Source organism: Giraffa tippelskirchi, chromosome 6 (genome assembly GCF_054371585.1).
Source record: "Giraffa tippelskirchi isolate mGirTip1 chromosome 6, T2T-mGirTip1v1.2.pri, whole genome shotgun sequence".
Classification (NCBI taxonomy): domain Eukaryota; kingdom Metazoa; phylum Chordata; class Mammalia; order Artiodactyla; family Giraffidae; genus Giraffa; species Giraffa tippelskirchi.
The window spans coordinates 68999989-69013222 of record NC_137280.1 but is presented as its reverse complement, the minus strand read 5'-3'; the positions used below and the strand labels follow the sequence as shown (position 1 = coordinate 69013222).

At 53.5% G+C, this 13234-nt stretch overlaps 1 protein-coding gene across 14 annotated transcripts in view; it reads left to right on the top strand.

Annotated features, from left to right (window-relative positions):
- Nucleotides 1–8215, top strand: part of ST3GAL1 (ST3 beta-galactoside alpha-2,3-sialyltransferase 1) — a 91523-nt gene extending 83308 nt beyond the window's left edge. For 7 of the 14 annotated variants that reach the window (XM_081505422.1, XM_081505420.1, XM_081505421.1 and 4 more), the window contains 4 exons: nucleotides 961–1140; nucleotides 2310–2355; nucleotides 4295–4414; nucleotides 7009–8215. In XM_081505422.1, coding sequence (XP_081361548.1) covers nucleotides 961–1140; nucleotides 2310–2355; nucleotides 4295–4414; nucleotides 7009–7182 — 520 coding nt within the window. In that variant the 3' untranslated portion in view covers nucleotides 7183–8215. Of the gene's footprint in view, nucleotides 1–960; nucleotides 1141–2309; nucleotides 2356–4294; nucleotides 4415–6478; nucleotides 6606–7008 lie in introns of all 14 variants that reach the window. The other 7 variants (XR_014058103.1, XR_014058102.1, XR_014058104.1 and 4 more) reach the window with 2 other exon arrangements.
- Nucleotides 8216–13234: the final 5019 nt, after the last annotated feature.

The following is a 13234-nucleotide window of genomic DNA, read 5'->3' as shown; positions in this document are numbered from 1 at the left end:
ACCCCCACCTGGGCCCCTGGAGCTGCAGAGGGCGTCGTGGCTCGGGGTCAGGAGGTCAGGACTCCAGTCTGGGAGCCCAGACTTCCCCGGGGCCTCAGTTTCCCCATGTGCATTGCAGGATAGGGATGGATCCGCAAGGCCTCTCTGAACCCAGAGAGGAGACTGTGCAGAGAAGCACCCAGTGGGCTGGGAACTCGGCCTGGCGGGGCCTGGCTGGAGGACAAGACTAACTTGAGACTCTTGTTTCATCTTTACAGTCCGTCCCTGCTTGGCCATCTAGGCTGTAATATAACTTATACTTCTAATGCAAAATAAGTTTCCCTCTCTCCAAGTAAAATGAATGTTCCAGGAAGATGCCCACCTCTCTCCTGGGTTTCTCGTTGCCCCCACACCAGGCACCAGACCCAGGGCACCAGTGCCCAGTGTGAGAAACTCAGGCAACCATCCCCAGGCCCCTTCTAGAACTGACCCCCATTTCTGTGGACTCTGACTTTATGTCTTTAGACCACGCACCTGGCCTCGGGGTGTCCTGGTGTCCAGTGGGAATGTCTATGGTGAGGGGGAAAGAGTCAGGTTTAGGGTCGACAGGCCCTGAGTTCAAGGCCACCACTGGGTAGCTCTTGTGTTCTGGGATAAGTTCTTTATGCTCAGATTAGTTTGGCCATAAAAATAGGACCATAAAATACATATACCAGTTATCATTAAAGGTCAACGAGGTACATCACTGCACCGGGACAGAGTCAGCTGTTGGTGGCGAGGATGGTTAGACTCACCTGAGACCATGAATGAGAAAAAAGTAGCAAAAGCTGGCTGACCTGTGCCCTCACTGTGCCCATTTTACAGATGAGGAAGTTGGGGCCCAGTGAAGGGGGCACAGCACAGTGTCTCTGAGCTAAAGCTGACCCCCAAGTCAGTTTTGATGCTGACGTGATACCTGTCATCTCTCCCTCCCCCTCCCAGGATGAACAAGGCCCCCACTGCAGGGTTTGAGGCTGACGTCGGGAGGAAGACCACCCACCACCTCGTATACCCCGAGAGCTTCAGGGAGCTGGCAGAGAACGTCAGCATGGTCCTGGTCCCCTTCAAGACCATCGACCTGGAGTGGGTGATCAGTGCCACCACCACGGGCACCATCTCCCAGTAAGTCCCCTTGGGGCATCTGGGTGGGGGGTCACTGCTCCTCCTTGCTGAGTGAGGGCCTCTGAGCCCCCTGCCATGCTGTTCCACCCACAACAGCCACATTCATGCTGTTCTTCCACCGGCACACCTCCCCTCCCGAAGCCTCATCCTAGACGGCAGAGCCCCGCCCCCAGGCTACCTCTGGCTCTTCCTGGTACCCTTCCTCCCATCACCCTGATGCCCCCCGAGCTCTGGCCTTCCTCCTGCTCATGACTCCCCACGCCACAACACAATAGACCTCCCAGGTTTGCTTCCCCAAAGTGAAAAGCGAAAGTGTTAGTCGCTTGGTTGTGTCTGACTCTTTGCGACCCTGTGGACTGTAGCCCACCAGGCTCCTCTGTCCATGGGATTCTCCAGGCAAGAAGACTGGAGTGGGTTGCCCTTGCTTCCCCAGACGCCCTGTGAGTCCCTCAGGAGGAGGACCCTGCTGGAGAGAGCCTGGCGGTGTCAGTTCTGCATGCTGAACTTTCTCATCTCTGTGCTGCTCCCCTATTATGACAGCCCCCCACCCTGCCTGCCTCTCACACTGTCAAAACGGTCCCAGCTGGGCTGGGGGGCGGCTAGGGAGACCGAGTGAGGAGCACGTCGGCTCTGCTGTGAGTCACCAGTCCTGCCTGGAGCGATGAGGAGTTAGTTCACATCTGATTTGTTCTGGCCGTTTGGCACGTGTCTTGCTAAATTCACACTAGTCCTTCTCATGACCTCTGTCCTCCAAGGAGACCCGGAGGCTTGGCCTCTACATAGAGCCAGGCTCACACCTAGTCCCATTCCTGCCTGAAAGAGAAGGGGCTTAGTGCCCAGATGGCTGAGAGCCTCCTTGTCCAAGGCCTGGTTAGGAAACCCGAGGGATTTGGGGTGCAGGGCAGTGAGGGAAGCAGCGGGCTTGGGCAGAGGAGGGGCTGGGTCAGCTTCAACCTCTGCAGAAGGTCCACGAATTAGCCACGATTGCCCTCTGGTGACCATAATGTGCTACTGCAGGAGGTGGAGCCCCTTAGTGAATGAGTGCTTCTCCCGGTGGTCCACCTACCTCTCCCGGTGGTCCACCTGCGTCTCCAGCCCTCGCCTCCCCAGCAAATGCCCAGGCAGCCGACCCCCTCCCCATACTAACCCCCTGCCTTGTCCTCCTGCAGTACCTACGTTCCTGTCCCTGCGAAGATCAAAGTGAAAAAGAATAAGGTGAGTCAAGGCGCAGGTGCCTTGTCCTCTGAGCTCAGCCTCGCTTTCAAGTCTCCTCCTGATGACAGAGAAAGCCTTCTCCCTGCTCTGCCAGCATCTGGCTGCAGAGAGTCCCTGGGCCCCCAGCGCTGGCGGCAGGGGATGGGCCCCCACTTCGAGAGTGGAGAGACAAACCCTGGAGAGTTTCCCTAAACCTGGACCCTGGACCAGCCCTTGTCACCAGTGCAGATCCTCTGGCCACCCTAGATCCACTGAATCAGAAGCTCTGGGTTTTTACAAGCCCCCCAAGGATGCTGACGCTGTTTGAGAACCACTGCCCCTATGGTGTGAGCATCTCAAAGCCAGTCTTCGCCTCCTTCTCTCTGCATCACCATGTTCCCCAGTAGGCCCTGGTGTGGGGTTGGCTAAGATGTGGGCAAAGGGCAAAGAGATGGTGGAAGTGAAGTGTTGAATGGAGATGAAGAGATCAGGTTCAGAGAGGCCAGGTAACTTGCCCAGAGACACACAGCTTGTTCACTAAGTGGTTGGCGCTGATGTCCTCCCAGGGGTGGCAATGTGCTGTTGAGCACGTTACTTCATGTTTCTGAGCCTTGATTTCCTCACCTGTGACATGAGGAGAGGGACAGCTGGCATGTGAGGTCATTTTAGGGCCTGCAGGTCATTCAGGCCCGTGTCAGGCTGGACAGGTGGCTTGGTGTCTTCCTGCAGTGTGCGAGGAGTGTCCTTATCCCCAGCCCATGCTCTTCCCTTGGAACCTTCTCCTGCAGCCTCATGTCCTGCTCCTGGCCTCCTTGACTGTTGTTCAGATGCCACCTTCTCACTCTAGTGCTTCCTCACCTTTTTCTGCTTTGTTTTTCTCTGTGGTCTCATCATTCTTTTCCAGCATCCTCTGTGTATCCGTGATTTAGGTTCAGTTCAGTTCAGTCGTTCAGTCATGTCTGACTCTTTGCGACCCCATGGACTGCAGTATGCCAGGCTTCCCCGTCCATCACCAAGCCCGGAGCTTGCTCAAACTCATGTCCATCGAGTCGGTGATGCCATCCAACCATCTCATCCTCTGTCATCCCCTTCTCCTCCTGCCTTCAATCTTTCCCAGCATGGGGATCTTTTCCAATGAGTCAGTTCTTCACATCAGGTGGCCAAAGTATTGGAGCTTCAGCTTCAGCATCAGTCCTTCCAATGAACACCCAGGACTGATCTCCTTTAGGATGGACTGGTTGGATCTCCTTGCAGTCCAAGGGACTCTCAAGAGTCTTCTCCAACAGAGTTCGAGTTCAAAAGCATCAATTCTTTGGCGTTCAGCTTTCGTTATGGTCCAATTCTTACATCCGTACATGACTACTGGAAAAAACATAGCTTTACTATACAGACCTTTGTCGGCAAAGTAATGTATCTGCTTTATAAATGCCGTCTAGGTTTGTCATAGCTTTTCTTCCAAGGAGCAAGCGTCTTTTAATTTTATGGCTGCAGTCACCATCTGCAGTGACTTTGGAGCCCCCCCAAATAAAGTCTGTCACTGTTTCCATTGTTTCCCCATCTATTTGCCATGAAGTGATGGAACCAGATGCCATGATCTTAGTTTTCTGAATGTTGAGTTTTAAGCCAGCTTTTTCACTCTCCTCTTTCACCTTCATCAAAGAAGTTCTTTAGTTCTTCTTCACTTTCTGCCATAAGGGTGGTGTCTTCTGCATATCTGAGGTCATTGATACTTTTCCCTGCAATCTTGATTCCAGCTTGTGCTTCATCCAGCCTAGCCTTTCATGATTTAGGTTAGGGTCCATATTTTCCACTAGATCGTACGCCTCCCAACCCCCTGTGTAGGGATATGAGCTCCGGGCACTGCTGTGTCCCCTGTGGACACAACAGTGAGTGGCACCTGACACGTACCTGGTGTCCTCCCCCAGCCCCCTCACCCTGGGCCGCATCCTTCCCTCTGCAGATCCTGATTTACCACCCGGCCTTCATCAAGTACGTCTTCGACAGCTGGCTGCAGGGCCACGGGCGGTACCCATCCACCGGCATCCTCTCGATTATCTTCTCACTGCACGTCTGTGATGAGGTAGGACGCACCCCATCCCCCGCTGCCTCGTGTTCCACATGGGGCGGTGAGGGCGCCTGCGGTCAGGACCTCCATCCCCACCCCAAGGCCTCTTCTGGGAGCTCAGGTCCTGTCTCCACTGTGGGGCTTGCAGTGCCTCCTCCACAGGATCTTCCAGGAAGGAGCCGTGTTCTCCTGGTGTAAGAGCTGTCCCGGGCAGGGCCAGGCCCAGCAGGTAGAAGCTCAGACCTGGGGACAGAATAAGGGAGTGGATTGTAATGGGGGAGCTGTCTGGGGCCTCGGTTTCCATCTCATTTGCTCGTTAGAATCATCTGTGCAGCTAAATTCCAGCCCCCAGGCCACGGCCCAGCCCACTTCCACCAGAACTGCTGACAGGGGGATCCAGGGACCCAAGGGCTCCCCCAGGCACCCAGGGGTTCCACTACTCACCGAGGTTGAGAAACAGTGATCTTGCCAAGCATGCCTTTCCCCGTCATGGACTTGCCTCACCATCTGCCAGGCTGTGCCCATGCTTCCATTGGCAATCTGGGGTGCTCACTGCCTGTGGGCAGTGAAACAAGAAGGGGACCACAGTTCCCCCGCCAACTTCCTCCCTGGCCTTGGTTCAGGCAGGACCCTCTGATGTCCCTTCTTGTCGCCTACGGTCCATCCTTGCCCCCAGCAGGCTCATAGCTGGAAATTGCAGATAGGAGTTGAGGGGGTAGCAAAGCCCACCCACCATCTCTAACTCATGTGTTCTGCCACCATCTCCCCGCACCCTTCAGCCAGAACCTGGGTGTCCCTACCAGAAGCCATGTCTGCCTCTCAGCTCCCCCTGCAGCCCCCACCTCCAGTCTGCTGGTCACAGAGCCCGTGGGCTTCTGCCTCAGGAGTGCCCCCGCATAGCTCTTCCCTCCTGCCCTGGGGTGGCCGTGTCCCTGCTGGCATTTCCTGAAAAGCCTGCAGTCAGCACAGAGCTGTCTCCTGGTCCGGCGGGCCCCCACCCCTGGAATCTGTCTGCCACGCTGCAGCCCACATGGCTGTTCCTCTCCCTGAAAGCCTCTTCCCCAGTCCCTTGGGCTTCCCGGGTGGTGCTAGTGGTAAAGAACCCACCTGCCAATGAAGGAGATATAAGAGACACGGGTTCTGATCCCTGGGTTGGGAAGATTCCCTGGAGGAGGGCATGGCAACCCACTCCAGGATTCTTGCCTGGACAGTTCTATGGACAAAGAAGCCTGGTGGGCTAGGATCCGTAGGATCACAAAGAGTCGGACGTGACTGAAGCGACTTAGCATGCCAGACCCTTCCTGGTCATCTTCTACTCATTTTCCAAGGCCCAGTGCAAAGGTCACCTTGTCGGACAAACTCTCTGCCCGCTCCGGTCTCCTCTCCCTCCTCGGTGCGGGGAGGTGGGGGAGGGGGGCGGGGGGAAGCCCTGGCGTCAGCCCCTCTTGAGGGCTCAGTTGGTGGCTGTCATAAGTTAGCAACTCAAGGGGACTCTTACTCACACCTTGTTGTCATCACCTCCTTTTGAATATGGGCAGGACTGTGATTTGTTTCTAAAAGATAGAATATGAAAAAGTACTTAATATTTGACCCTTTATAGGATAAGTTTGCTGATCTCCGAACAGAACAAAAGCAAACAAATAACCATCTATTAAACTTCCTACCTTATTTGATCATAAAATATATTATTTTGTGTTAACACTTGTTTCTCCAAGAACCACATTAATTAAAAATACTTTTATGGAGAGTTTTGAGGAAAGAAAAGTTAGGATTTAAGTTGCATAATGTACAAGTAAGGTTTTCTCATACGTTTTGTCTTTTACCCCAGTTTAAATTTATTAAATGGTGAGATGACCATAGAAGCTAGAGAAAGAGAAAACATCCTGGAATCATACGTAAGATTTCATATAACCAAAAATATACATTTTTGTCTAAGTAAACAATTTTTTTTTCCTAAAACAGTACTCATCCTGGCAAGGGCATATTGATAAAGATAGGTTTATATATTGATTTAAAAAAAAAAAAGGAGAAGAAGCTCCAAGGGCTGAGACCTAACTCCCTCATTCCTAATTTCTCCAGCATCCCCCTGAACTCTGACAGATTTAATGCACACTCGACACAGAATAAAGGCTCAGTAAATGCTTGTCGCACGTAAGAAGCCCACCCCGCCGCCCCGCCCACCAGACAGTGAGGACCCGTGGACCAGGTGAATATTAGCCTAGGGGAAGAAAAGGACTAGTACCTTTTCTTGGTGGATCACGCCCACCTCACCATGATCGTCACTCTTGGCCCCATCTCCCAGATGAGGAGAGTGAGGCTCAAAGAAGTGGTTTGGCACTCACAGGGTATACCAGCAGGAGGCAGAACTGGGGTCAGGGGCAGACTGCTGGCCTTTGAAGTTCTGCTCTTCAATCCTTGAAGGAGAGGTTGTACCTCCTGAAGGTGGACCCAGCAGGCACAGACAAGCAATAGGCTTCCATTGTGCCTTCTGGCCTTGGACTTGACTTCTACTCAACTTGCCTTTGCTACACCAAGCTCCCAGGAGCTCCAGGTTCCTGGAAGCTGTTTCCCCCATTTTCCGGTTCTCACCTTTGCTTTGCCTTTGGCAGGTGGACTTGTATGGCTTTGGGGCGGACAGCAAAGGGAACTGGCACCACTACTGGGAGAACAACCCATCGGCGGGGGCTTTTCGGAAGACTGGGGTACACGATGGGGACTTCGAGTCCAACGTGACGGCCACTTTGGCATCCATCAACAAAATCCGGATCTTCAAGGGGAGATGACGCTGCGAAGGGCTGAGAACAGTGCGCCGTGTGCAACTCCACCGGAGCCGTTCTTCTCCAGGAACTTCGAGGGCCAGCCTCAGGGGTGTGCCCAGGTGCCCCTCACAGCCTCTTGCACCCCAACATTTGGCAGCATCTACTCAGCAAGGTCGCCGACCCCTGCCAGGGCTGCAGAGCAAGTCTTAGAACCAGTCTCGGGAGGGGAGAACCCCCTCGCTGCTGTTCTGGGCTGGGGGAGGTGGGGAGACTCCGGAGAGGTCCCATCTGAGGATTCCCACATTCTAGAGGAGAGGCTGGTCTCCCAGTGGGAAGCACAGAGACTATTCCACCGAGGGGTCCGAGACCAACACTCTGATTTTCGCTGGGAAGTTTCTGGGTGAAGATGACCTCCAGGACAGCCACCCCACCTCCCCTTTCTGCCCAAAGATCAATGAACCGTGGCCAGGAGGGGTCCCCGCCCTGAAGGTCTTTAGAGACTCTAAATGTCCAGGAGATGTCTTCTTCCCAAGCTGACGTTTCCTCGAGTAATTGATCTCTGTGGTTATCATCTTGGCTGAGTGCAGGTCTAAGTGCTTCCATGTGCCTTGGTACTGGGGGAGAAACTCATGCATTGACTGAAATGTGGCAAAAGCCCCAGCTTGGGGAAGGGGACCCCAGCAGTGCACTCCCCTTGGTCTGTAGCTGGGGACAGTGTTCTAGTTTCCGGAGCCAGGGTCTGAGCTGCAACAAAGCTCAGTTGGAACTAGGCTCCATCCAGAGGCCCGTCAGCCATGGACCATACATTATTTTCACAAACTATTGGATTTGGTGCCCGTAACCTTCCAGAGCTTTGCGACGGAGAGGGGGCACCAGCCAGCAGTTGCCATCAGGGTCAGATCCCCCCTGGCCACCTGTGTGAGGACATCCTAGAAACATGACCGTCAGAGGGGAGAAGTCATACCTCATCCTTCATATCCCAGCTGCTCTTTCTTCCTCATCAGCCTTTGTGATTATTTATTGTTTTGTCTTTTAAATTCAACTGACAGCATCTGCACTTTGTGACTCGGTTACGCTCGCTTCGGCAGGCAGCTGGGGTATGGGCGCTCAAAGCCAGTTTTGTAGAAATCTTCAGAGGTGGGGTACTGGGGTGTTTAGGGCTTGAGGGCTTGCTGGTGGGCAGATCCTGGGGTGTCGGGTTGGTCGGTTTGCCGGATGCTATGTATCTCCTTCTCTTCCAGCCCCACTTTCTTCTTCCTCACTGTGGGCTTAGATTCAGTCTCAGGCTAAGAATCTCCAAACCAAGCAGTACTGTCTTGGGGCTGAGTGGGAATAGACTCATAGTCCCAGGTGGCGCATGTGGTCAAGAACCCGCCTGCAAATGAAGGAGATGTAAGAGATGCGAGTTTGATCCCTGGGTTGGGAAGATTCCCCTGGAGGAGGAAATGGCAACTCACTCCAGTCTTCTTGCCTAGAGAATCCCCATGGACAGAGGAGCCTGGTGGGCTACAGTTCATAGGGTTGCAAAGAGTTGGACACAACTGAAATGACTTAGCATGCATGCACTGTCATTTAATCAAAAAAAAAAAAAAAAGAAGTCTCTTGCTGTCGAGGGCATTCCCTGAAGGGCCACGGGTACCTTGAGAAGGCGTGACCGTTACCTTGTGGAGGATGAAGGATGCTACTCTCAGAGGCCAGGGGTCCGTGCCCCGCAGCCCTCTGGCAAGCCCTGCCCTCTGCCTCCGTGTCTCCCTCTGCAAACGGGGAGGGTCCACAGTGGGTATCTGTCATTCACAAGTGTCCCTAGAAGTCACACACCCTGCTGGTTCTTCCCCTGAGTGTTTGCCTGGGGAGAGGGTCCAGTTTTTCTCTGATTCTCAAAGATTTAGAATCCAGAAAGTCTTTTTTTAAAAATAGCAAGCAAACAAAAAAACTGTTCCAGCATTAAAATCCTCCAAAACTGAAGACCCTCTTGATTGACAAACACTTTTCAATTGCTGTGAGGTCATGATTCCCAGCATAAATCCTCAGAGGCTACAGGTCACGGCAGTCCTTGACGTGAGGAACTCTGCCCCGTGTGTGGGTTGGCTGACTCATCGCCAGCTGGTCTCCACCCCATGTCTCCCCCCCACCAGGCTGTTCACTGTGACATGCCTTTCAGTCCTCGGTTCCCCTTTTGCAGATGAGCAAAGCAAGGCCAGAGAAGGGAAGTGACTGCACAAGTGAACCAACTGAAATAGATTTCGAGCTGAAAAAGGATATTATTGGCTCCCTATTAGACCCCTAGAGGTGGGCTTCCCCAGCCCCTCCAAGAACCGTAGTCAGTGTGAGTTTCTCACTACAAGCCTCTCACCACCCGGCTTCATTCTCAGGCCACCACGGGGGCCCAAGGCAAGCTGTGGCCTCTGCCTTCTCACACCCTCCTTCCAGTGGAGGAGATAGCATCACGTTTTCCCACAGCTGGGGCAGACGTGGCTCTGTGTCTGTCTCCTGGGTTTACCAACAGCCACCTTAGCGAATCCAGCCAGCCATTGTGGCCAGGATTAACACACCGTTGCCTTAAGCCAGAGGGGCCCATACCTGGGGTAACGGTGCCTGAGACCTGGACAAGAGTGTTTCCACAGGGCTTTGGCCATCAGCCGGGGGGTGAGAAGCACCCACACCGGAGGCTCTCCCTGGGGCCCAGCGTACCAGCCCAGGGCCCTGTCCATTCCACAGACAGAGCTGCTTGTAGACTAGCCTCGGGCAAGGGTTAGAGGCGTTCCTGCCTGCAGCAGTCAGTGCTGAGCCTGAAGCTAAACAGGCTGGGCTAATGAGGGAGAGAGATGTCAGCAACACCCCAGCCTTCTGGCTCCCCCAGGGAAGCCAGTGCTCTCTGGTGCTGGAGCAAAACCTACGCCTGTAGCCACATCCCCCAGAGCCCCTGGCCTCACCCACGGGAAGGGGAAGAAAGGAGGGCGGGTGAGTAGTGATCTGGGGCAGAGAAGAAAGTTCTTGAGTGGATGCCTTTTGAAACCCCAGCTTTATCAGGTATTGTCCAGAAAACCACCTGGGCTGGGCTTAGTGGGAGAAGCCAGATCTAAGGAAATAAATAGGACGTAAAAGGGAGAAGCCAGGCAACAAAGGGTGGGCAGGTGATTCCTGTGGTGGGTGGGGGTGGGGGCCAGGTTCAGAGGAGACCCCCCCCCAGGCTTGGCTGTGGCCAGAAGGGCTAGCGAGAGGCCAAACCTACCTCGATGCAAACTGGGCCTGTGGGTCCAAGGTGGAATAGAATCACAGAGAATGCTTAGAACTGTGATATTTGCTTTAACTGTTTTCTTCAAGGCAGCCTGAACCCAAAGAAAAAGTGGGAAACTAGAAACAGCTCGCCCTCCCTCACATGGTTGTAGTCGGAAGTTCTTTCCCCAGGGAAGCCAGAGATGGCTGGCCACGTGCCATCAGGACCGGCAACTCTTCTCGCCTCTCCAAAGAGCTGGGGGCTGTCACATCAGGGACATCTGGTTTGTGGCAGGGCTGGCCACAGACCATCGGCTGGTCATCCTCTTGTGAGGTCTGGGCTGTGTTTTGAGGCCCCCCCCGGGGGGCGGTGGGGGGTACATGTCACCTGTGCACAGAGGAGGGTGAGGAACAGCTGCCAGGCAAGGTGGCACCACACAGTCTGTCCTCACCCAAAGCAATGCATTTCCTACAAGCCTGCCTCCAGCCTCCTGTTTCCCTCCCAGCCCATCAGAGATCTGGACTTATATTGAACTTGACCCTGATGCTCAGCTTCTGATCTGCCATCGTCGCCCACCCGCCCAAGATCCTGGTCCAGACATCTGCTTTAATCCAGGTCTGTGTCAGGAGCCCCCACTGGGCCCCCGTGGCATGGACATGGTGCGCCGTTGTGCTAGCACTTAACCCAGTTCATGTCAAAGCCAAAGTTCCCTGAGCACTTTTCCCTCTTTGCAGTCCTGTTGGTGGGTTGGCTGGTGGTGTTTTAAAGTCTGCTTTCTTCGTCTGCCCCTCTTTGCCTGGCTCCCATGTTTTGCAGCTGAGTGTTCACCTGGATGCTTTTTTGAATGAAATTGGCAAGAGTCTGCCTTCCACAGCCTCTGCTCTATTTTTTATTTTTAATTTATTGTTGAATATTTCCAATGATCCAAATCAAAATGAATAAAAGAGAGCTATTTTATCGTTAGGGTGTGTCTGTCGTTTTTCTGTTAGGGCCGTGTCTTGGTGCGGCCTCTTGAAGTCTCCACACGAGAGACGCTTTGAGTCTTAAAAGACACCTCTGGGGTTAGTACCCCGACCAGGTACCCAGAGGCTCAGGACACGAAGAGCTAGCCTCTCTTCAGATGCAACTGTGCCTTCTCCCTGCTGTGTGACTAATGCCAGTCACCCAAGCTCTCTGAACCTCAGCTGTCTCATCTATCCAATGGGTACCACTTCAGGGGCCATCAGAGGGGGTGTGAGGTCTAGAATAAATGCATCCTAGGAGGATGGAGGAGACACATGCCCGCTCAGTGCATTGAGCTTTTGCTGAATGAATTAGCCTGATGTGGGCAGGGTTAGTGTCCCTCCTTCCTGAAGAGACGGGCACATTCATGTATGGGTCCAAGTGGGATCCAGAGCTGGCACAAATCCCCAGTTTTTAAAATAATTCCAGCAATCCAATCATGGGACTACAGAATGGAAAACTGGTGTAAATAATACTACCTCCCAGTCAGTACAGCACTTTACAGTTTGCACACCTCCTCCCTAGGCGTGGTCTTGAAATTTCTCAACAGCCGTGAAGGACTGGCGAATGGCTGCAGGCAGTTGAGGGCAGAGGTGAGGTTCAAGCCAAGACTTCCTTCTCTCTCCAGATCTGGGGTTCCCTGTTCTCTTCAGTGACACCTCCCCAGTCTCTTGACAAGTTTTTGGTGACCTAATGGCAGTTCCTGGAGGCAGGACTTTGCAGAGATTAACACAAGCATTCAGGAGTCAGGCTGCCTGGGGTCCTACTTATTAGCAGTGTGAACATGGGCAAGTTGCTTAACCTCTCTGTGCATATTTCCTTATGAATAAAGTTGGGATGGGGCTTCCCAGGTGGCGCTAGTGGTAAAGAATCTGCCTGCCAATTTAGGAGATACAAGAAACTCGGGTTTGATCCCTGGATCGGGAAGATCCTCTGGTGGAGGAAATGGTCACCGACTCCAGTATTCTTGCCTGGGAAATTCCATGGACAGAGCAGCCTGGCGGGCTACAGGCTCCATGTGACCATGGGGTCACAAACAGTCGGACAAGACTTAGAGACCAAACGTAGTCGGAATGTACCATCCATGTCAACATGTGAGTGAAAGTGAAAGTGATAGTCGCTCAGTCGTGTCGAATTCTTTACGACCCTATGGACTGTAGCCCGCCAGGGTCCTCTGTCCATGGAATTCTCCAGGCAAGAATACTGGAGTGGATTGCCATTCCCTTCTCCAAGGGATCTTCCAGACCCAGGGATGGAACCTAGGTCTCCTGCATGGCAGACAGATTCTTTACCATCTGAGCCACCCGGGAAGCTGTAAACATGTATTGAGAGTTAAATGAATTATACCATATCTGGGCCCTGCTCTTATCAATTGTTGACTGAAAAGTTTCCTGACTCCATCAGAGACCCATCTTCCCCTAGGTTTGTTCCTGGTTAGTGTCACATTAGACCTCTGCAGAAGGGAATGTCTACCCACTCCAGTATTCTTGCCTGGAGAATTCCAAGGAGAGAGGACCCTGATGGGCTACAGTTCAAGGGGTTGCAAAGAGTTGGACACCACTGAGTGACCAACATCCGCAGCCATTCTATCAGAATAGAGCTGTAATGTGGACAGGCGGCCACGAGATGGCGACACACGAAGTCAGGCTCCACCGGATGAGCTCAGCCAGGTGGGAACTCACCGCCCCCTTGTCCCAGGTGGGAGCTGCCAGCAGGGGAAGGAATCAGCCAGGATCCTCCACAGGTGGCCCCGAGGATGCAAAGGCATTTCTTTGGGACCCTTCAGGCACCCGCTGGGCACAAGCCAAAGCCAGTTTGCTCTGCACCACTGACCCTTCCCACAAACGCCGGTCCCCC